Source organism: Diabrotica virgifera, chromosome 9, assembly GCF_917563875.1.
Source record: "Diabrotica virgifera virgifera chromosome 9, PGI_DIABVI_V3a".
NCBI lineage: Eukaryota > Metazoa > Arthropoda > Insecta > Coleoptera > Chrysomelidae > Diabrotica > Diabrotica virgifera.
In genome coordinates, this window is record NC_065451.1 from 76,407,511 (window position 1) to 76,432,208 (window position 24,698).

At 35.5% G+C, this 24,698-nt stretch overlaps 1 protein-coding gene across 3 annotated transcripts in view; it reads left to right on the plus strand.

Moving 5' to 3' along the window:
- The window catches only part of LOC114341322 (hemicentin-2), a 162,116-nt gene that overhangs the window by 50,997 nt on the left and 86,421 nt on the right, over nucleotides 1–24,698 (plus strand). The window contains exons 4-5 of one of the 3 annotated variants that reach the window (XM_028292114.2): nucleotides 20,963–21,223; nucleotides 21,415–21,675. In XM_028292114.2, the coding sequence (XP_028147915.2) occupies nucleotides 20,963–21,223; nucleotides 21,415–21,675 (522 nt within the window). The remainder of the gene's footprint in view (nucleotides 1–20,962; nucleotides 21,224–21,414; nucleotides 21,676–24,698) is intronic. The other 2 variants (XM_050662110.1, XM_050662109.1) reach the window with 2 other exon arrangements.

The window sequence follows — 24,698 nt, forward strand, 5'->3', positions numbered from 1 at the left end:
AAAAACTCATATTTAAATTAGTATTTTTGAGGTTGCCTGATACTTAGATTGAAGACTGAACATTCAGCTTCAAGATTCTAAAGAGTGATCGTGTCTGGTTTTAATTTATACCGTTGTTTTTTAATTGTTAAATATGCGTGTTTATCCGATTATTTCTCCGGTGCGGCTCGCTCCATTTCAAAAATCACCTATTTCCACCCGAACAATATTTTTTCTAGATTCTTTGGGACATTCTAAATAAAATAAGTTTCTTGACATTTTTCTCAAAAGTTAATAGTTTTTAAGTTATAAGCGATTGAAAATCCGAAAAATGACAAAAAACGCATTTTCGGATTTTAAATCGCTTATAACTTTAAAACTATTAACTTTTGAGAAAAATGTCAAGAAACTTATTTTATTTAGAAGGTCCCAAAGAATCTAGAAAAAAATATTTTTCGGGGGAAAATAGGAGATTTTTGAAACGGAGCGCGCCGCACCGGCAAAAAAATCGGATAAACACGCATATTTAACAATTAAAAAACAACGGTATAAATTAAAGTTAGACACGATAACTCTTCAGAATCTGGAAGCTGAATATTTATTCTTCAATTTAAGTATCTGGTAACCTCAAAAATGCTAAATTGAATATGAGTTTTTAAGTCTCGAAAATGCGTATTTTCGCATTTGTCAGATTTTAAATCGCCTATAACTCGAAAACTATCAATTTTTGAGAAACTTTACAAGATACCTTTCTTGTTAAGAATCATCGACAAAACTTAAAAATATATGTTCCGGAGCAAAAAAAGTGATCTTTTGTATTTGTTTAAAAAATTGTTTAAACAATTTCTGCCCAAAAATTCCGCCCGGCACCCTTCAGATTTGTTTAAAGGGGACATTTTTGAATAGGAATCCACAAAGAAACCGAATCAGAAATTTTTCCAAACCGGAGCGGTCTCACCACATGGACTAGTAGTCAAATGGGCTTAAATCAGTCACTAATCACGAGTGTATCCAAAATTTGAACAGACATATCTTATAACCAATTTTTGTCTTCAGGAAAACCAAAAGTCCAAAATTTTCACAATAGCAAAACCTATATTTTTTATACTATTTTTTTCATACTTAAGATTTTTGGTATCACCAATAATTAATAAAGTTATTTTGAAAAAACAAAATTTTTTCACAATTATAAATTTTTTAAAATTTAAATCCAAATTGTTTTTAAAAATGAGCATTTTTAAGCGGTAAAACTTACAGATGATATTAGCAATACATAAGTCAAGTAACTTGTGAAACGGTAACGATTAATTTCATTTGGGATGCTAATTAGGGGGTGATTTTTACGATTTGTTTACCAAAAAATGTGTCCAACTTTATTTTGAGCGTTATATAGTTAATATTGATGCTAGAAACTAAAAATGACAAAAATATAAGGTTTGTTCCAACACAACGAGAAACCCTTCATGTAACGATCACCGTCCTGCGCACTCCCATGGAACGTATTATTTCGTTCCCCTGGAACCCATGGAACGTTAATTATCTATAGAATTTTTACTACAAAAACGTTATTACGTAGGTCAAAATTTTTGACGTAAGAGAACTGTTAAAACATTAGAATGTGACTTTTCATTATTGCCATGTTTATAATAAACATGGCAATAATGAGAAGTCACATTCTAATGTTTTGACAGTTCTCTTACGTCAAAAATTTTGACCTACGTAATAACGTTTTTGTAGTAAAAATACTATAGTAAAGTGATCGTTACTAAGAGCAGCTGCAGGAGTAGGATGTATAATACATAAAAGTATGGAGAAACAAATAGGTGATTGGAAAGCATGGTCCGAAAGAATATTGAGTATCGAAATTAATAATACAGAGAATAATCGCATAAAAACTGTAATAGTAGTTTATGGCCCAAACGAAGACGACACAGCATACAACAAAGATTAATTTTGGCATGAGTTGACACTGATAACAGAAAGCGCTAAAGGAGAGATATACATAATAGGCGACTTCAATAGTAGAGTTGGAACAAGAGATGAGTTATACACAAGATGCATAGGACAGTATGGAGAGCAGACTAGAAATAATAATGGGAGAAGAATGCTTGAATTTTGCACTATCCACAACTTGATTATAACTAACACATTTTTTAAGCACAAAGATATCCATATGTACACAAGAGAAGTAAAGAGCCGTAACGAAAAATCCATAATTGACTATGTACTAGTTGAAAGCAACGACAGAAAAAAAGTTATGAATACTAAAGTACATAGAGGCCCAGAAATAGGTAGTGATCACTATATGGTTGTTGCAAAGATAAGAGAGAAAACAATAGACATAAAAGTTAATCGACCAGATAATCAAACAATGGTAACGGTGGAGACAATTAATACTTATAAACTCAGAAATAAAGAAACAGCAAGAGACTATGAGAAGAAAGTAAACGAAAAACTCAATAATAAAATAGAAACGAACGAAGAGAATATAAACCAAGCGTGGAATTGGTTTAAACACCTATTACTAGACTCAGCTAAAGAAGTATGCGGAATAAGTAAAACAAATCCCACGAAAAAACAGACAGCTTGGTGGACAGAACAAATAAAAACACAAGTAAAAGCTAAGAAAAAAGCTTGGAAACAATATCTGCAAAACAAGACAAACGAATACTACAACATTTATAAAAATGAAAGAAAAAAAGTAAAGCTACTAGTAACTGCAGCTAAAAAGGAAACATGGACAAAATTTGGTGATAAAATGGAACAAGACAGTAAAAGTAATCAAAAGCTCTTCTATAGAACACTAAAAACATTAAGAACAGAGAACAAACAAAAAGTACACAATATTAAGAGTAAAAATGGAAACTTATTAGCAGAACCAACTCAAATAATGAATAGATGGCAAGAATACTTTGAAGAACTATTGAACCATGACAACAATGCAGAAACCAATACTGAACCAGAAGAAACACCTGAAGAAAATGTAGAAGAACCAATAACATTAGAAGAACTACAAGAAGCCTTAAAACAGCTAAAATATGGAAAAGCTCCGGGAATTGACAAAGTAACGGTGGAAATAATAAGAAACATGGGACAACAAGGTACTGAAATACTACTAGAAATAATGAATAAAGTATGGAAAGATGATATATTACCAGAGGACTGGAAAACCGCATTGATAGTTCCCATACATAAGAAAGGTGACAAAAGAGAATGTAATAACTACAGAGGATTGACATTGCTATGTGTATCCATGAAAATATTAGAGAAAATCATAGATAAACGAATAAGAATAATCGCGGAAGATACACTAGACGAGTCACAAAGTGGTTTCAGAAGCGGAAGGAGCATACAAGATCATATATTCACGCTAAAACAAATAGGCGAAAAAGCGCTTCAAGAGAAAAAGAACATATACTTAGCCTTCTTAGACCTAGAAAAGGCCTTCGACAAAGTACCCAGACAGAGAGTGTGGAAAGTGCTAAGAGAGAAAGGTGTAGGACATAAAATGATACGAATCATCCAGAAAATATATAGTCAGAATGTGAACTCGGTGATTAGTAACAACATAGATCAAACACTTTCACAGTAACAGGTGGACTAAGACAAGGCGGAGCTCTTAGCCCAACGCTGTTTATATTGTTTATGGACCAAATAATTAAAAGATGCACAATAGAAAGCAGAAAATTAAATGTTGGACACAGATATCTTCGTAGCGTAGAAATATCAGAAGGAGTGTTTGCAGACGACTTGGTGTTAATTGCAAGAAATGAAAAAGATTTACAACACAACATTGAAATATGGAACAGAGTATTCATCGAAAATGAAATGGTAATTAACAAAAGCAAGACCAAAGTACTACAGATCGGTGAAGAGAGACAGGAGCTAAGAATAGAAATTGAAGGAACACAAATTGAACAAGTGAAAACTTTCTCTTATCTAGGTGTAATAATTGACCAGGTAGGCACTCAAGATGCTGAAGTAAACAATAGAATAGACAAAACAATAAAGCTGTACCATACAATGAATAAAAAATTTATCAGTAGAAAAGAAATTTCAAGAGAAACAAAAATAAAAGTGTTCAAATCAATCTATAGACCAGTACTAACCTTCGGCAGCGAATCTTGGGTCTTAACAAACCGACAAAAAAGCAAGATCCAAGCCATGGAAATGAAGTTCCTGAGAAGAGTAAAAGGCGTCACTAAATTAGACCGACTACGGAATGTAGACATAAGAAGAGAGTTAAAAATACCATCCACATTGGAGTATATAGAGCAAAGACAATTATGTTGGTGGGGACATCTACAACGAATGAAAGAAACTAGACCAGTTCGAAGAGTATGGGAAGCAAAAATATCAAAAAATAGGAAGAGAGGAAGACCCAGACAAACATGGGATAAAGCAATAGGAGCCATTCTGCAAAAGAAAAGATCAAACTGGACAGATGCCAAAGCGATAGCACAAGACAGAAAAGAGTGGAAAAAATTTGTATATAGATAACTGATACTTTTATAGAATTAATGAAATTAATTTTAGAAATGTAGAATTAGATGTAAAAGTGTAATTTGTATATTTGTAAGTACCTATGTAAAACTAGATATGTTAATTTGGTAGATTAATGTTGCAACCCTACACCATTGTATGGTAGAAGGGATATGATTATATATATATATATATATATATATATATATATATATATATATATATATATATATATATATATATATATAACGTGATCGTTACATAACGGTTCTTCGTCGTGTTGAAACAAACCTATATTAAAAAAGTTGTGATGACTTTTTCTCGAAAATTGATTTTTTTTTGTTATTTCACGTGAAAATATTCTATTTGGAATTTGACGAATAAGAACCTACATTTCATGACCTACTGGGTTTAAAGACTGCGTATATACACCATATTTTTCACTTTTTGTATAAGCTATATTTTTACTAAGAATATTTTTTCGATAGCATACTTACTTTTTGAGGTATTTGCGAAAAACCGTCTCAAAACGTGTTTTTTTTTTTGAAAAATGAACACATTCACCATTCACTCACAAGTAATTCGCAAAGTATTGACTTAGTGAATGACTCATGAGCTGGAGAGAAGAATCGGTCTTGGGTGGGCAGCATTTGGAAAACTGAGAGAAACTTTTAAAAGTGAGTTGCCCACATGCCTAAAGAGAAAGGTATTTGATCAGTGCGTCCTCCCTGTCTTGACGTACGGATCAGAAACACTTACCTTAACTAAAGCCTCGTCTACCAAACTAAGAGTCACGCAGAGAAGAATGGAGCGATCAATGTTAGGAATAACTCTGCGAGACAAAATCAGAAACGAAGAAATCAGGAGAAGAACAAAGGTGACTGACGTCATCGAGACGATAGCCAGGTTAAAGTGGAGATGGGCAGGACACATAGTCAGAATGACAGATGGGCGATGGACGAAAAGGTTATTGGAATGGAGGCCAAGAGAAGACAAGAGAAGCGTCGGTCGACCGCCTACAAGATGGACTGACGACTTAAAAAAGGTAAATAAAAACTGAATGAGAGCGGCGCAGGATAGATGGGGTTGGAAACGAGGGGAGGAGGCCTATGTTCAACAGTGGACTTTTGAAGCTGGATTATGATGACTTAGTGAAAAAACTCTATAGAACTTATAGGTTGCTTAGAACTACGCCCGGTTTCATAATCAACAGTGAACATTAACCAAAGTTCACTTTAAAGTGGACATTTACCCATACGAATTGCATTGATAAAGGTACCAACTTTTACCACTACCAAAATTTAAAGTCCACTTTAACTGATTATGAAACCGAGCGCTAGTTAGTTTATCCAATTCCTGACTTATCTTGAACGCATGTTTTTCACTCGAGAAGGGGTAAAAAATACTTAGGGCAGAAGCGCACATCGGCACAATATGTATCACTCTTTTTTTGTTTGACATGTTAGCTATGTGTATGCGAAATTTTATCTCAATAAGAGCATCTCATACCTAGGGCAGAAGGGCACATCGGCACAATATGTATCACTTTTTTTGTTTGACATGTTAGCTAGGTGTATGCCAAATTTCATCTCAATCCGAGCAGTTCTTTAAAATGTACAGCAAAAACCGTGAATAAATGGACTATAAATTAGCTTGAGTTTTTATGATATATTTTATGATATAATATGATGATTTATATTTAATGTTTTGGGTTGGGCCCGCATCCCAACTGGAACCAGGGCCCGCTTATCTATCAGTACGCTAATGATTGTCGGATTAAGGGAATTTTGTTAAATTTTCTTAAAATTATCTGAAGAATTTCCGGTCTTCGTTTATCGGGAGAGTTTGTGGACACCCTGTATATGTATATGATTATTAAATTGTTGGACATCTTGGATTTTAAAGCACCCTATGTAACGCACAGCTGCCACAGCTGAATGTGGCTGCATTTTTATGTTTGTGCATCACAGTGTTGCCATGCTGTTTTCTATATATTTCTTTCATAATTTCAATGTTAAATATACCTACAAGAATAATAGAATAATAACATTTACTTCTCCGTCATTATACTAGGTATAATGATAAATGAGGTGTCAAATTAAAGCTTATAATCCAAGGATAGTACTAAAGGTAAGAAATTAGACCTAGGTTGTCTGTCCGTCTGTCTGTCTGACCGCGAATATAACTCCTCCGTTACTATACCAGGTAGAATGACAAATGAGGTGTCAAATTAAAGCTTATAATACAAGTATGGTACTAAAGGTGAGAAATTTGACATAGGCTGTCTGTCCGCCTGTCCGTCCAACCACGAATATAACTCATCCGTCACTATAGCAGGTAGAATGACAAATGTGGTGTCAAATGAAAGCTTATAATACAAGGATGGTAGTAAAGGTGAGAAATTTGACATAGGCTGTCTGTCCGCCTGTCCGTCCAACCACGAATATAACTCATCCGTCACTATAGCAGGTAGTATGACAAATGAGGTGTCAAATGAAAGCTTATAATACAAGGATGGTACTAAAGGTGAGAAATTTGACATAGGCTGTCTGTCCGCCTGTCCGTCCAACCACGAATATAACTCATCCGTCACTATAGCAGGTAGAATGACAAATGAGGTGTCAAATGAAAGTTTATAATCCAAGGATAGTAGTAAAGGTGAGAAATTAGACCTAGGTTGTCTGTCCGTCTGTCTGTCTGTCCGCGAATATAACTCCTCCGTCACTATACCAGGTCGGACGAACAGGCGGACAGACAGCCTATGTCAAACTTCTCATCTTTAGTACCATCCTTGGATTATAGGCTTTCATTTGACACCTCATTTGTCATTCTACCTGGTACAGTGACGAAGGAATCATATACGCGGTCGGGCAGACAGACGGACAGACAGCCTAGGTTAAATTTCTCACCTTTAGTACCATCCTTGGATAAGCTTTCATTTGACACCTCATTTGTCATTCTACCTGGTATAATGACGAAGGAGTTGAGTTTGCAAACAGACAGACAAGACGGACGGACGGACAGACGGACGTGAACAATTCAATGTTTTCACATTTTTTCAAAATTGGTGAAAACAACAACATAATAAACTTTACTTAATTGGTGTTTCAAAACTACTTACTTTTAACACATTAGGTACACAATATTACAAGGTTTCTAGCAAGTTAAACGTCACAATGATTTAAAATAATCAAGTAAAAACCTATATATACATAACATATTAGAACATACCTAAAATACACAAAAATGATACATTTCACACACAAATATAATATCACAAAAAATTGTAACGTGATAGTATGAAAAAATAGAGGATACGGCAACGGTGTTACATGTGACGGTCGGCCCGGGTCGGATTCAATGCCAATATCTACACAGACATATATTAGGGTGCTTTAAAATCCAAGATGTCCAAATTGTTTTGGGCTCAACTTGATAAAACCGAAACGCCGCGTTTTAAGTTACCAAGGCACAAATGGTATCGTAGACATGCAAGCTCGTATTTAACAGGTAAATCGCGGCGAAAGCGCTGACAAAGCGTCCGCATGTGTACAAAGCCTAAGGGATGTGCCAAATATTATGTTGGAACTGCGGCATGCTAACGCCTCATTTAGTGAATTAAATGAAGTATATATATTATAAAAGCTTGTAGCAGGCCGTTTCAGGCCCATAGCTTAGTAATTCTCTTCCATCTCCTTCTGTCTCTAGCCTCTATCCTCCAATTTTCTATCTGCTTTTCTTGTAGGTCTTCCGCAACTGCTTCCTTCCATCTCCTCCACGGTCTGCCTCTTTTCCTATTATCTTCCGGTGTTTTCCATGCTATGTTTTACCTCTCTACTGTCCTCAATTCTATCAAGATGACCTAACCACTGCAATCTTCTAGCTTTGACAAAATCACTTATTCTCCCTCCGCCGAACATTTCATAAATGTCAGCATTTGTTCTTCGCTCCCATCCTATGTCTGTCAACTTTCCTCCAAAAATTCTTCTCAATATTCGTCGTTCCCATATTTCAATTTTCTGTTGTGGTTTCTTTGTTAACACCCATGTCCCGCACCCATACGTCATAGTAGGTCGCAGGACAGTTTTATACACTTTTTTTTATTTTTTATATACGTATTTTTGTATTTCTCGATACCTCTTTGGAACTTATTATTCTTTGCAAACTGCCCGCACACCTGTTTTCTTTTGCTATACATGTAATCCTCCACCTCTTCAGTTTCGAGAATGTCTCTCCCTATTGCAATTTCCATATTTAGTTTTCTGTTTACCCTTTGCTTCTTCTTCAGCTCCATGTATTTTGTTTTATTTATATTTACTGTAATCCCATATTTTCTGCGGCCTCTAGAAGATTCTTAGCTATTTTTCTATAATTCTTTTCTACTCCTAGCCAAAAGTACATCAACAGCATAGACTAGACACTGGTGGCTCTCATCAAATATTGTTCCTGCTCTATTCATGCTGCTGTCTCTTATTATCTTTTCAAAGGAAAAATTAAACAGCGTGGTGGATAGAGGGTCCCCTTGTCTTACACCTTTCTGAACTCTAAAGTATTGACTCTTCTTTCCATTAATCTTAACTGCGCTTGTAATGTTCTGGATCGTCATATGTACCAGTCTGTGAATAAAGTAGCTATGTTTAATATAATTTATTAAACAATGGATATATCGCTTCGTGTAAAATAGGTAAAGCTAATTTTCAGTAGTAATTGTACAAGAGCTCTAAAATTATCGAATTTTTCCCGAGTGACAATTTGGCAGTTTTAATCTCACGACCCGAAGGGGAGTGAAATTATATCAAAGTGGCATGAGGGAAACAATTCGATAATAATTTTAAAGATCGAGTGCAATTTGCTGCGATTATTTCATGAATAAAATTGTTCAAAACCAAAATTTTATTGTAATTTATTTATGTAAGTACAAATTACTACAGTTAAACACACAGTTGTTATAAATATTTGACGGTTGAAAGTCATCACTTTTATAACTTTTAAAACTGTAATTGTCATTTTTTCGTAGCAACGAAGGGCATCTGATGTAATATACTTGACGACGGGATATTATCAAAAATTATCACTTTAATTTTTATTTCTTGAGTTCTCGATTGGTCAGAATCTCCTTTGAATGAAATAATCTCAAATATTACTATGGATTGTCATCAGTTTAGTTTTTGAAGGGTTCACGGAGAGGTTCTCTTTCAGACACCAGTTCTCTGTGTAATGAAGAACATATCGCATCTGATCCGCAACAGTGCTATGGGAAAATTTCCCCTAGTTACTACTAAAATATCGTCTGTGAAACCCTGGACCCAGTTGCCCTCAGATTTATGGCATCTTCGTACGTATTTGTGGATATTATTCTGCTCTGAAGCATCTCAATAATTCACTTGCATGTTATGTTGTTGATTTTCTTTCTCTACAGTGCGCTTTGTATATAGAGTCGATTTAGGTATTTAGGTATATAGATCAAATGCACCTTCTATATATAAAAATGCAGCACGGGCGACTTCTTTCTGATGCAGACTCCTTTCGAGTTCCAACACTAGATTGTGCAGGGCGGTTTCACCTAATTTCCCTGCCTGATACGCCCATTGCCGTTGATGCAGTGAATTTTCATTTAGATTGTGTTTCTTGATGTGTTCATTCAATATTTTATCCATGGTTTTCAACATGAATGAGGTCAGACTTATAAGGCTTGTAGGATTTTGCTAAGGTGTAATCTGTTTTTCCTGGTTTGGGAATAAACGCCACCCTTGCCCTTCTCCATGCTTTGGGAATGTATCCCAGAGCATGGCTAGCTCTAAATATTGTGATCAGAGGATGATTATTTCCAGATCCTCCAGAAGCTTAGGAAATATACCATCCGGTCCCGCAGTTTTATAATGTTCAAAAGTTTCAATAGCCCATCTGACCTTGTGAGAACCAAAGATCTCGTCAGAGGTCAGCCAGTTCATTCTGGTTGGACTATTGTTTGCTTGATAATTGTTATCAGTCAATTGCGTCGACCTCGGGAAGTGAACACTTAAAAGATGCTCTACGGCTTCCTTCTCTGTGTCCGTATACTTCCCATTAGACAATTTCATTGACTTGGGTTTGTTAATGTTATCTCTTTTGAGGATTCTGTTAAACCTGGCGCTTTCAGATACACTTTCAATGTTCTCACAGAATTCTCTCCAGGATCTTTCCTTAGCGGATTGGATTTTCTTATTATAGGTTTTCAGTTTATCCTTATATGCTTCCCAATCACCTGATTGCTTCGCCCTATTAAAGTGTCGTCCTGTTTCTGAGATCAGACAGCTCCTTATTCCACCAAGTTACTTATGTGTGAGGACGACTTTCTTTTAACGGGCAGTTTTCCTCATATAAGAAGACTATTGCATATTGCAACCAACTAGTCTACTGCCATCTGAACGTTGTTTTTTTGTCTTTTAGGATAATTTCGTACCCTTGTTCCAAGATCCCTCTTGATTCCCAATCGGTCACCTTAGGGTCTCGATAGAACCTTGGTTCCAGTTCAACTGAATTTATCTCAAAGCATACGTTTGCATGATCCAATAAGGATAACGCATCCGACACATGCCAGTCGGACATTATGTTCCCAATCCCCATAGAGCATAGGCTTAGGTCGATCAGTGATCCCACACTCACTCTTTTTTTTCTATATTAAGAAGTCCAAAAATATATAAAAACTTTTTAAAAAGTCAGTAAGTCAGTACAACTATAAACTCACTTTTGTCTCTGTTCTCACAACTTTCAAAACGCAACGATAACTATAAAAATAAAAATGACAACAAGCAAGCAAGCAAGCAATTTGATTCAATCCGATCTGTGGGAGATGTCCACCCTATCGAAAAAGTACATTCGGGTGTAACAATTCATTGGGGGGAGGTGTTTTGACCCGAGTAAAAACAGGGATCACCCCACCTCGCTCCAATGCCCCAGGCCATCCCTTTCCTCCCCATAGCACGCTGATGCGCGATGGGGGCACAACTATCGTAGCCAGATGCTCTTCACAATGGAACACTGGGTAATAAGAAACCAATGTGGTGCCCTAATCGAATTCAAAACTAGGCCAACGTGAAGCGCTCTATGCCTTTAGCTTCTAATTACTTATCCGCGGAACTAAAAATTGCTTGCTTGGGCCCCAAGTCATTGTACCAAGCCCCACTGAGCTCAGTTCAATGGCTTGGTGCTCAAGTATTTTTTTGTTTTTATGTTTTTTATATTTTTTTGGTGGCTTACGCCTTTTTATTTTTTATATTTTTTTGGGGCTTGCGCCTTATATTTTTCTATAGGCTGACTTTACCTGATCGTGATGTTGGACCTACGATTTGGTTACGTGTTTCTTCGGCACTTGGTGTTTTCGAGCTACGAACTATCTGCTTTTACTTATTTTTACTTCATTATCACTTTACTTTCGCTCTCTCTTTATGTCTCCCTTTAGTTACTTAATTTATTTCCCTTTATTTTCACTTTATTTTCTTTACTTTATTCCACTATTTGTTGTTTAGGACGTTTGTGCTTCCATCGGTGGAAAGCATCATACCCTAACATCTCTCGCAGTATGGGATTTGGGTGGTACTCCAGCTCCGCGAATTTGACCCTCGCCTTGTCTGTCATCATTTCGGTGACTCTCACCTGTTGTAGTTCTCTGAACAGGAATCTTTCAGCGACGTATCTCGGAACTCTGGCTGCTTCTCTTAGGCTGCTGTTGTGGACCGCTTGTATCTTCTTTTTATGAGTTTTGCATACTTGTCCCCATGCGAGAGATGCGTATGTTAATACCGGTAATATTATGCTGTTTATTAATCTTAACCTCGTTTTTAGTTTTAATTTACTTTTTCTGCCTGAGAGCCCTCTTAATGTTGCTCTTGCCATGTTGGCCTTCTGGACTGTGGCTTCTACTTGTTTTTGGAAGGTTAATCCTTTATCCATGATGACTCCCAGGTATTTAGCTTCATTTTTCCACTCGATGGGGTTGTTCTGCACCGTCAGTTGTTCTTCTGGCTGTTGTCTTCCTTTCTTGTATAGTACCGTTTGCATATTTTCGGAGTTGATGGTTATCTTCCACTTTATACTCCATTACTCGATGTCTTCTAACGCTGTTTGCAGGTTGGTCACTGCTATATCTACGTTTCTACGTTTGGCCGCTATCGCTGTGTAGTGGGCGTAAAGGCTCATAAGGCTACCTGGTGTTCTAGGTACGTCAGCGGTGTATACTGTGTACAGCAGAGGTGACAGGACTGCTCCCTGTGGCACTCCAGCCTCCGGGTTTCCGAGCTCGGACAGGACTTGCATTTTGTATATGAGCCCCCTATGTCATACTCTGTCGAAAGCTTAGCTTACGTCCAGGAATGCTGCTCCAGTGTACTGCTTGTCGTTGAATCCAGCTGCTATGTACTCAGTTAACCTGAGTACTTGTAGCTCACTGGAGTGCTCTGCTCTGAATCCTAATTGAGCTTCTGGGATTATCTCTAATCTGTTTGTTTCCGCTTGCAGTCTGCTGAGAATAATTCTTTTCACTATCTTGCTGATCGCTGGGAGTAAGCTTATTGGCCTGTAGTTCTGCGGGAATGTGTGGTTCTTGCCAGGTTTTGGAATCATTATGACATGGGCCTCTTTCCATCTGTTCGGGAATATTTTATATCTTAGTATCGCGTTCGCTATGTTTGTAAAATACACTATAGCTCTTATAGGCAAGTACTTTAGGGCTCTATTTGTTATTTCGTCTAGACCAGGCGCTTTTCTCGGTGAACTGTTTTTTATATGTTCATTTATTTCTTCCGGTGATGTTGGGGGGATGATGTCTTCTGGATCCTCTGGTCTTTCTTCTTGCTCTTCAACTTCTTCCATGAAGTCTACGTCCTCGTCTGGGTGATAGTTTAACCTGCATTCTCTTTCGAGTGTGGACCTCATCACCTCTGCTTTTTCTTCTATGGTATATACCATGCCGTTTTCTCCATGTAATAGGGGGATGGGTTTTCTGTCGCTTCTTATCATTTCCTGGAGCTTCCAAACATTTTTCATGTTTGAGTCTAGTTCTTCCATCTCTTGTACGAAGTTGTCCCATTTTTCGCTGCGGTGTTGTCAAAGAGCCGTTTTGACCTTTCTGTTTAATGTTTGCTCAGGTTTTGTCTACTCGGTTTCTTGTTCTTCTGGCTATTTGCTTCGCTCTGTTTTTTCCCTTATCAAGTCTTGTACTTCTTGTGGTATGTTTTTGAACCTTCCCGTGTGGATCTCGACTTCTTCATCTGCTGTGCTGTTTCTAATTGCTTCTTGGATGATGTTTTCTAGCTCTAGGACTTTTTCTTCTATTTGTTGTGGGTTATTTATAACTGGCACTATATTTATTCCTTCACTCACTAATCTTTTATAATTTGTCCACTTTATTTTCTTTTTTATTCTTTTCGGCGGGTTTGTTTCTTCCCATGTTCCTTGTTCTAGTAGAATGGGGTTGTGGTCTGTTGTTCCTTCGTTTAGGGTGATTAGTTCTGCTTGTAGTCCTAGGTTTTTAGCCACAACGATGTCAATGTGGGTGGAAGTCCATTTCCTGGGAAATGTGTTGGTTCTTCTGGGCTCATTGCCACTGTGTCTTCGTTATTTTCTATATAGCTATGTAGTAGTCGTCCGTTTCTGTTCGTAGCTCTATCGTTCCAGTTGGGGGATCTCGCATTTAGGTCTCCTATTATTATCGATGTTTCGGCGATGTTTAGGCACGCATCTAGAACATCGTCCATTAATGGGTCTTGCGGTCTTACGTAGGCTGATGTAATTCTGACTGCGCCTTGCCTCATTTTCACTTGTATTGTTGTTGCCTCCATGTTTACCAGTGGTGGGGTCGTGAATCTTGTGTTTAATTCCCTTCTTGACTAGGATGGCCGTTCCTCATGATCTTCTTGTGAGGTCGTTCCTATATACATCGTACCCAGGAAACTTAAAAATGACAACAATACATTCTTTAACCACAGCCGCCATATTGAATTATTTTTGACATGTCATTGGAAGTCCCAATCAGAGCGAACGTATAACGTATTTGGGCGTAGCACTAACAATTTTTGATGAATTCGCGCTCATTTACATTTACTCCCAATCGCGCCTAAAAAAGTATAATTTCAAAAAGAAGAAAGTACACAAACAGAATAACTGCCTCTGTAATCCAAAACCTAAAATGAAAGAATGAGGAAAAAAATTACTATTATTAATTTACACTTTTTCGAAGCTACAGCTCATTTAAAATTAAACACATTATCTGAATTTACACGTTGTTTATAATCACATTGTGTTAATTCTGCCATCTTTTTATAGTCCCTCCAAGAATCACCTTAAATTCGACTAAATTAGTAGTCTATCCAGGTGAACATGCTTATATCAACTGCAGCGCCACTGGTGACCAACCCATCAAAATCTCCTGGACGTTTTTTGGAAGTGACATGCCCACTTCTGTTACCACTAAAGACGGATACATTAGCTTCAACAGAAGGTCAAAAAATCAAAAATTGATTAGTTGTCAATTTTGTACTTTTTGCTAAAAAACCTTATTTTAACTTTGTGACACTAAGTATGCCCCAAACACGGTGGGCGACATTTTAATGTGGCACGCCTATGGACAACAAAGGCAAAAAATATGTATTATGACAAATTTAACAAAATATAAAAATATACTTTGTGCTACTTAACTTTTGATATACCTCGGAAGCTCTAAGTCTTCAGAGACCTAGGGGTGTGGATTCTTAATAGATGTTAAATAAAATTGACACTCAATTGCTCGGGGGGCGCCATAATTAAAAAAAGAAAATATAAAATATCATATATGTTTACTAAAAAAAAATATTAAACTAAGATGCCGGTTATTTGAAATATCTGTACTTACCGTAGGCTACTTTCATTTGTGATTACTTTATAAGGATAGAGATTGGTAAAGAAAATCTAATAATTAAACATACTTCTTACTTTATTGAAACAAATAAAAATTCAGCAAGGTTGTTATAAAAAAAAAATAAAGTTTCATCAATCCGTGAGAAAACGTAGGAGTTCAACAATAAAAAAAATAGCGCAAGTACCTTGATGTGTTCTTTATCCATAGTCCATCCATGCGGCAGTTACGGTGTTAAACATTGTCCTGATGTTACGACACATTTTTTTGTCACGCACATAACGACACTTAATTTTACAAAGTACAGGTATTAATTATATTAGAGATGAAATTTCATTGTTCGTTTATTGTATGTAACACTGGTATACTATATTATCATTATTGTTATTAATTAAACTTAATTGAAAGGATCGAAGAACTTTTTGAAAAAAGAAAACTAATGGATGTGTTTAATCCATCACTAGGAACATAAAATACGGTCGAGAATTTGGACTCTCCATGACCACAGCAGCCACTTAAGCCTACTTCGGCTCTGGAACAAAAACTCAAAGAAACTGTACTAAATACAAACAACTAATTTTCTCCATTGAACTATTTTCAACAATTTTCTCCGTCAACAAGGCAAAGCCTGCTGACGGAAAGGCACAAACTGCTTATTCTAGCTCTCTAGAACTGATCGCTCCTCTCGACTACTTAGAACTTATCTCGATTATACTTCCAACTCCTCTAACACCCAAAACTCACTCCATCTTCCCATTCTTCTATCCTGCTACCGGTTTTACCAATCAAAAAAATTCGCCAATTTCCACTCTTATCTCAAAACGAATAGAAAAGGTTTAAGCAAACTTCAACTACGCCTTCAAAGGTAATAACTCATTCTCCGTCAAATAGGATTCAATCTACGAAATTCTGATGATTTATGTCTCAGCTCAAATTCTCCCAGGCTTTTTTGCAACGTTCGCAAAATTACACATGTAAACTTGTTGGATTATATAAACACACTCAGAGCCCCTCATCTGCAACGGTATGTACTATGTAAACCAATCAGTCCAAAGCATCATATTTTCGACGCCAAAAATACATTAGCAAAAAGATTTACGAGTCTCATTTCTTTGACGGCAAAAATTCAACTTTAGATAAAAACAGAGATACGAATACGCATGAGAATCAAGAATTAATTACGTAATAATACAGATTCATGAGAAATGAAAAATAATCACACATTTCCACGTGACAAATAAACACAATTTCTGAAACGGATTTAGTAAAAAGGATGGAGCAAAAATATAACGACTTTCGAACCGTTATAACTTAAATTAAATTTAAATCAGTTAGTTTTTGTTAGTTTTTGAAGGCATTACTAAAAAGAAGTCAGGGTTCTATGGGTTGACCAGCCTTTGGTTTCTTTTCGGCAATAATTGGCCTCTTTTGTGTTCTGTTTTGACATTCGATTTTTTATTTCTGGTTGAACATATTAAAACTCATTAAACTACTTCTGTAAATATATTGAGTGATAGTGATAGTGTTAAATAATATAAAATGAGTAAAGTTCTTGAAGTAAAACCACCCGATCCTCCTCCAGACGATCTTCAAGATATTAACATGCAAGTGTGGGATTCATCCATACTAAATACACATCAAAATCATAATGTAAGTACACCAAATTCAATTAACGAGCAATCTGATCTTTTGAAAGACGGCAATTCATCTCAATCCCAACCTGAAAAGCAGAAACAGGTATTTAAGTATGGCCCAGATGATCAGGGACCCTATCATGTTTATGTGGAAAATAACCAAACACATTTTACAGGTAGACTAAACGCTTTAAGAGTCGGGGATATAATTGTATCAAACTATCCAGAACTAGACAATAAGATTTTGAGTTTCGATTCAATAGGTCGCAATAGAATTCGCATTAAAATAAAGATCCAAAAACGCTTATTACCATATCAGCAACCAAGGGCGGATCCAGGACCGATTTTCGGGAGGGGCCATGCACTTTTTTGGAGGGTGATCTGGGGGTTTGGTGGTAATTTTTAAAAATTTGGGCTACAATGGTGAGTTTAAAGGCACTTTTCACAGACTATTGAGTGCCATAAAGACACTCAAAACTTATCGTTTTTAAAGTACATATTATTAAAGTCAGTACCGATTCCTACACTCATTCTTGATTTGCACTAATTAGGTATTTTTATCTTCTCATAATCGTCAATGAACTTGACAGTTTTCACGAATATTGTTATTGTGTATGTATCTCAAATTTAGAAAAAGCTGTTCCACGTAGGATACGTCGGCCGTTTCGTCAAATATGATAAGGTAAAAATTTGCAATTTGAATCTGATTCATTATTTATTCAATCATTTATTCACCACAACATGTTATCAATTGACTTTGATTAGTGTTACTAATGTATGTTGCTCGGGAAGATTCTGTGGATACATGTTGTTTAAGAGTCTTATCTCGTGATGCTATTTGAAACCTTAACAATTCACTCATTGCTAGGTCCAGCATCTTCTTCCAGAAGCAGACGGCCATCATTACGATGGCCTCTTAGAGGAATAATTTGTCGACCTAAGAACACTATAGAGTCTACTATTGGTCGTAGTTTTTCTCTATTTTCTTGTATCTGTCTAGACCTCTGAGAGTCTATCTGCTTAATGCGATAATCTTTTGCGGGTTGCGATAACTTCATGGTTTTGTATGGTTCCGTCCCATGAGTGTGGCGAAAAATGTTAAAGGTTTCGTGACAAGGCTTTTGGCTGTCATCCCTTTATTGAAACAATATTTTTTATTAGAAAAATAAAACGGAATAGGTATTTGCAAAACAATCCCTTTTTTAATGTTCAAAAGTACCAACGAACTCCTTTGTTCTAAGTGCTGGTGACCCAAGTAACGCTAAATTTCTTTTTTATTCTTTGTGTGTACAGAATATGTAAATTGATACGATTGATGGCTGCCAAAGTCGTTTTAACAAATGTCACTTTGTAAAATTATCAGCATTTTAATTTACAAAACATCCTGTCATTCTTAAAGCTTCCGTTACTGCTTTTGTTCAATTATAGTTCAGAAGACAGCTGTATCCCCTGTTTTGTGCATATATAAGTATGTGTTTAAAACTACAAATATTTAAACTCCTATTTTTTAAATTCTCGGAGGGGGCCATGGCCCCCTCCCTGGAACCGCCCTTGTCAGCAACAAAAACGATAATGTATTTATTGATAACAATTTACATATTTATGTTCCCAAATTTATTATTGTCAGACAGGGTGTAATAAGAGACATTGAGACGGAATTTTCTGAAGATTGCCTTAAAAATAAAATTAAATCATATGATCACCATTTACCATTGGAAGTTTTAAATGTTAAGTGAATAAATCGTAAGGTTACAAAAGATGAAATGACAGAGTTTGTGCCAACTAAATCATGTGTTGTTAGTTTCAAAACACAAATATTACCTAAATATATCATTATTAATAAAGTTATAAAAGAGGTAGAGTCATACAAACAAAAAGTACTACTTTGTTTTAATTATTTGCGTTATGGACACCTCGGAAACCAATGTAAATCTCGACCCAGATGCTATAAATGTAACACAGACCATAACTCGAAAGAGTGCACGGAAGAAGAAATAACACCAAACTGTTTTAGTTGCATGGGAGATCATTTCACCACTAATTTGAAAGATTGCCCGGAATTTCACCGACAAAAATTAATAAAAGAAACTATGTCATCAACCAATATGATTTATCATGATGCTAATAAACAAATTCGTAGAAACTCATATTACTGCCAATCGTTCAACCAATAGTAACAACATTCCAAACCAAAGCATGGCCTTTCAGAATATTTCCATTCCACAACCAACCCGTATTGAGCTTCTACCTTCAAACTCGACTCAACTTCCTTTAACCTTCAATTTCTTCGGAGAATGCTCTTCATACCATACACAAAGACAAAATAAAGTTTATAGCAAACAGTCAACTGTTTCGTTACAGACGCCAGTTAAAAGGCATATACCAAGTAGTCCAGATCCAGTAGAAATAACCCACCGACAGATTATTTCTCAACCTAGGTCCAGATTCTAGTATTATAGCCAGCCAACTCTAGTTATGTTATAAATTTAAACATGTCAGATTTTTCAACTCATCATTCGGAACTAAGTTCAGAAAATATCAAAATTATCTTAGATTTGGTGGCAAACATCTCAACAATTGGAAGAACCAATAATTATAATATTTCCAAAACGGAACTAGAATATATAATTAGTAAACAATTAAATTTAGACTTAGAAAACACATAACACAAATATAACACAAATAATAAATATAATTCAATGGAAGTGCCGATCTGCAGTTTCAAATAAAGAAAACTTGGAATTCCTTCTTCACGAGTATGATGCTGCTCTTGCAGTGTTATCTGAAACTTGGTTCAAAGAGGGAAGTATTACAATTTTAAAAATTACAATATTAGTCGTAAAGACCGTCCAGACGGATATGGAGGGATAGCCATATTAATTAGAGCAAACATTTACTATAAAGAAATAATAATAAATACTAAAGTCAATTTTTCTCATAAATGTATTGCAATTAAGCTGTTACCCAATAAAAAAACCATTCATATAGTTTCATTACATATTGAACCAAGAAAGAAAATAACTCTGCAAGAGTGGAATGAATTTTTTGCTAATGTACCAAAACCTTTTCTAATAGCAGTTGATTTTAATGCCCACCATGTTTCCTGGGGTTGCGAATTTAATGACACATATACGAATATTTTATCTGATGCAGTAAACCAATATAATCTTGTTTTTCTAAATAGCGGATCTCCAACATTAGTTCCTTTAAGTAGTAAGAGCTCAATCGACTTAACCCTGTGCTCTCACGATATTACACAATTTTTTACATGGACCACAATAGAGGACCCACATGGATCAAATCACCTACCCATATTGATTACACTCGATGTTGAAAATGATCATCACTTAGCTGGACCCTCGGAGCACAACACATTGCAGTTAAAAAATGCAAACTGGAATCTAGATGTAGCTAATTTTGAATACAGAGATATAGCTCAAAATTATGAAGAATTACTTTCTGTGATTAATAAAGTTGCAGAAATCGCCACCCCAAGAAAAGTTTCAGGTCGGACTAAGCACCGTAATCACTGCCCGAAGCCTTGGTGGAATGAAACATGTAAAAACGCTGCTTATCAAAGAAAAATAGCTTTTATCAAGTATTAGCAAATTCCAAATAGGGAAAATTTAATAGAATTCAAAAAAATGGATGCTTGCGCCAAACGCCTATTCAAACTCACAAAAAGGCAAAAATGGATTGAGTATTGTGGTCATATCTGCTCATATAGATGTGAAAGCCAGGTAATAGCGCAGAAAACAAGAGTGAAATATTTGACATGACGATTTGAAAATGAACAGAATAATACAGAAGAGAAGAAAAAAGTATACAAACAGAATGACTAACTGTGTTGTCCAAAATCTGAAATGATTGAACAAGGAAAGAAAAATAATATCAATTTACACTTTTTTAAGCTACAGGTCATTTAAAATTAAACACATTATCTTAATTTACACGTTGTCTATAATCATATTGTGTTAACTCTGCCTTCTTTTTATAGTCCCTCCGAGGATCTCCTTGAATTCGACTAAATTAGTAGTCTATCCAGGTGAGCAAGCTTATATCAACTGCAGCGCCACTGGTGATCAACCCATCAAAATATCCTGGAGGTTTTTTGGAAGTGACATGCCCACTTCAGTTACCAATAAAGACGGATACATTAGCTTCAACGATATCCAATTGGAACATGCCGGTACATATGTTTGCGTGGCTACCAATCCAGCTGGTAATTCAAGTGCTAAAGTTGATCTCATCGTTAAAGGTTAGTATTATATAAACAGAATGACTAACTATCTAATCCAAAACTTGAAATGAATGGACAAGGGAAGAAAAAAATACTATTATCCAAATTACACTTTTTTTGAAGCTACAGCTCATTTAAAATTTAACACATTATCTGAATTTTCAGGTTGTTTATAATTACATTGTTTTAATTCTACCTTCTTTGTATAGTCCCTCCAAGGATCTCCTTGAATTCGACTAAATTAGTAGTCTATCCAGGTGAGCATGCTTATATCAACTGCAGCGCCACTGGTTATGAACCCATCAAAATCTCCTGGAGGTCTTTTGGAAGTGACATGCCCACTTCAGTTACCAATAAAGACGGATACATTAGCTTCAACGATATCCAATTGGAACATGCTGGTACATATGTTTGCATGGCTACCAATCCAGCTGGTAATTCAAGTGCTGAAGTTGATCTCATCGTTAAAGGTTGGTACTGTATTCTTGATCAATAGTAAAAAACAATATACTGATAAAACTTTATAATTAAATACAATTTCCATAGCTGTTCATATGAATTTGAAAGCCAGGTAATAACGCAGATAACAAGAGTAAAATATTTGAAATGACGACTTGAAAATAATAAAACGAACAAAAGAATACAGAAAAGAAGAAAAAATTGTACAAACAGAATGACTTGCTATGTAATCCAAAATCTGAAATGAATGAACGAGGAAAAAAATACTATTATCAAGTTACACTTTCTTTAAGCTACAGCTTTAAAATCAAATACATTTTCTGAATTTACACGTTATTTATAATCACATTGTGTTAATTCTACCTTCTTTTGATAGTCCCTTCAACCTCCAAGGATCACCTTGAATTCGACCAAATTAGTAGCCTATCCAGGTGAGCATGCTTATATCAGCTGCAGTATTGTATGCAGTACTGCAGCCAACTGCAGTATGAGATGAAATTAAGAGAAGACCAATAATCATAATGCAATGAAAATGAAAAATTTAAAAGAAAAGAACGAGGAACTCAGAAATGAAAATTAAGATATAAAAGCAGAATTAACACAAATAGAACAGAATATGGAATGGATCGATAAAGAAAAAAGGAAAAATAATAGTGTTCTAAGCGGCCTGAATATTGATACAAGAAATCAAGCAGATTTCAAAATAGCCGTGGAGAACTTTTTTCAAACCAATCTACAGCTAGATATAAACGTCAGAACTGTAATAAAAATAGGAGAATCCCACTATCTCATCCAATTATATAATGGCGAAGACAAGCAAACAGTCATGGAAAACAAATATAAACTAAAGAACCTAAGAAATCAACAAATCTTCCTAAACAATGATATGGCGAAACAAGAGAGGAAAATGCACAAACAGCTTCGAGAACTTGCTAAAGACGAAAAACAAAAGAGAAAAGAAGTTAAAATAGGATTTAATAAAGTTACAATAAATGGGGAGGAGTGGAGATGGAATAGAGTAAACGAGAAAATTGAGAAATATGTTCCAAAAAACTAAGGAAACAACAAACGACAGATAGTAAAGAGGATGACGACAACGCAAAGACAACGGAATGGAATTTGGATAAAGAAAAACATACAGAAGGAAAGTATAATCAACAAGAAAATGGACAAAAAAAGGACACTGAAAAAACAGCTAACATGATTGACGTGGAATTAAAACAATAATAAGACGCAAAAACTAGAATAAATGAAAATAACAACTTGAAAATTGGTACATGGAATTTAACATCCCTTAAGCGTCGTTTAAACACAACGACAAGTCACAGCAACTAGTTGTGATGACAAGTTGAAACGCTGTTTAGACGCTGCGATTCAATGCGATACCACCTTCAACCCAACTCCAACTTTGATAAGTTGTGCGATGCACCGTTTACACACAATGATAAGTTGCAACAACTCGATTGACCTTGATAAGTTGTTTGATTTATCGCTGTGTTTAAACGATCCTTTAGAGGAAAGGAATGCGAATTAGTGCAAGAAATGGAAGAATTTAAAATGCAAAAAAGTGGTATTAGCGAAACAATGAAAAAAAAAATGAAAAAAATGTAATCGATGGTAATAGCCGAGAGATGCCAAACTCTGTAATCTTTGAAACTGCTATAGGCCCAAAACGGTTAACAAACAATGTAGAAATAGCTAGTAGCAGTTTCAATGAGTATTTTGTTGAAAGCATTGAAAGTATTGTTCAAAGTATTGAGAATTCTGAAACATGGTGTAATATAAATAATAATCTATTTTTAAATTTTGATAAATTTGAAGAGCTTTCAATACATGATTTGAGAAAAATTGTTGGCAATTTGGATAATAAATTCTCACTACACGAAACGTTAAACTGCAGAATGGTAAAGGAAGTTTTTGAAACCATTGGGCACGTTATGTTAAATTTAATTAATACATCTCTTGCTACGGGTAAAATTCCTGAAGTATTAAAAATAAGTACTATCACCCCTATACAAAAAATACCCAATACTACAAAAGCTGAAGAATTTAGACCAATCAATACTTTGCCTCCTATAGAAAAACTGTTAGAAATTGCTGTTTATGAACAATTATTGGAACATGTAACAAAAAATAAAATTTTAATTAATAAAATCAATCAGGATTTCGTACACAATTCTCTTGTGAATCAGCATTACAAGTTACATTATGTCACATAAAGAGTAATTTAGATAAAAATAAGTACGTAGTCGGTGTATTTCTAGATTTAAAAAGAGCTTTTGAGACCATCGACAGGACAATATTGATATCAAAACTTAAACAGTATGGTATAGGACAGGGGTGGGCAAATACTTTTAAGCGCGGGCCAAAATGAAATTTTCAAAATGTCTCCCGGGCCGGAGACCTAGTATGTACGCTGCGCACACGCTAATGTTTTTGGTGGAGGTTTTTCTCCGCCCAAGAAAGTTTTTTGACATAAATACTATACGTACCATTCTAAAGCATTTGGACAAATAAATTTGACTGTTAATAATACTAAAAAATGAAATTCAGAAATTCAAAAGCAGCCTTTTTGAAGATGAGGAAATTTCTGAGCAACCAAAGATTCAATCTGCAAATATGATATCGGATGGTAAAATGTTAGGCCAAGTCAACCATCATAGTCGAAATTCAAAGGTGTCAGCTGATCTAATGGTCATGTAGAAAAAATAGACGACGACAGGCTGCCAAAAAATTTTTTAAAATGAACGCCAAGGAAAGAAGGAAGAGAGGAAAGCCGAAACAATCCTGGCTGGGTGGCATTCAGAAGACAATGTCGGAAAGGAACGTTCACCCTGGCGAATGCAACCTATAAGAACTCACCCTATAAAAAACCCAGAATGATAATAAAAATGTTATGTCCACTCTCTTCTTCTTTGTTGGATTGTTAATGCTCACTTACTAAGAAAGCTGGAAGCTTTTGAGATGTGTATTTTTAGGAGAATTTTGAAAATACCATGGACCGATCATACTACGTACGAAATGGTGTTGCACA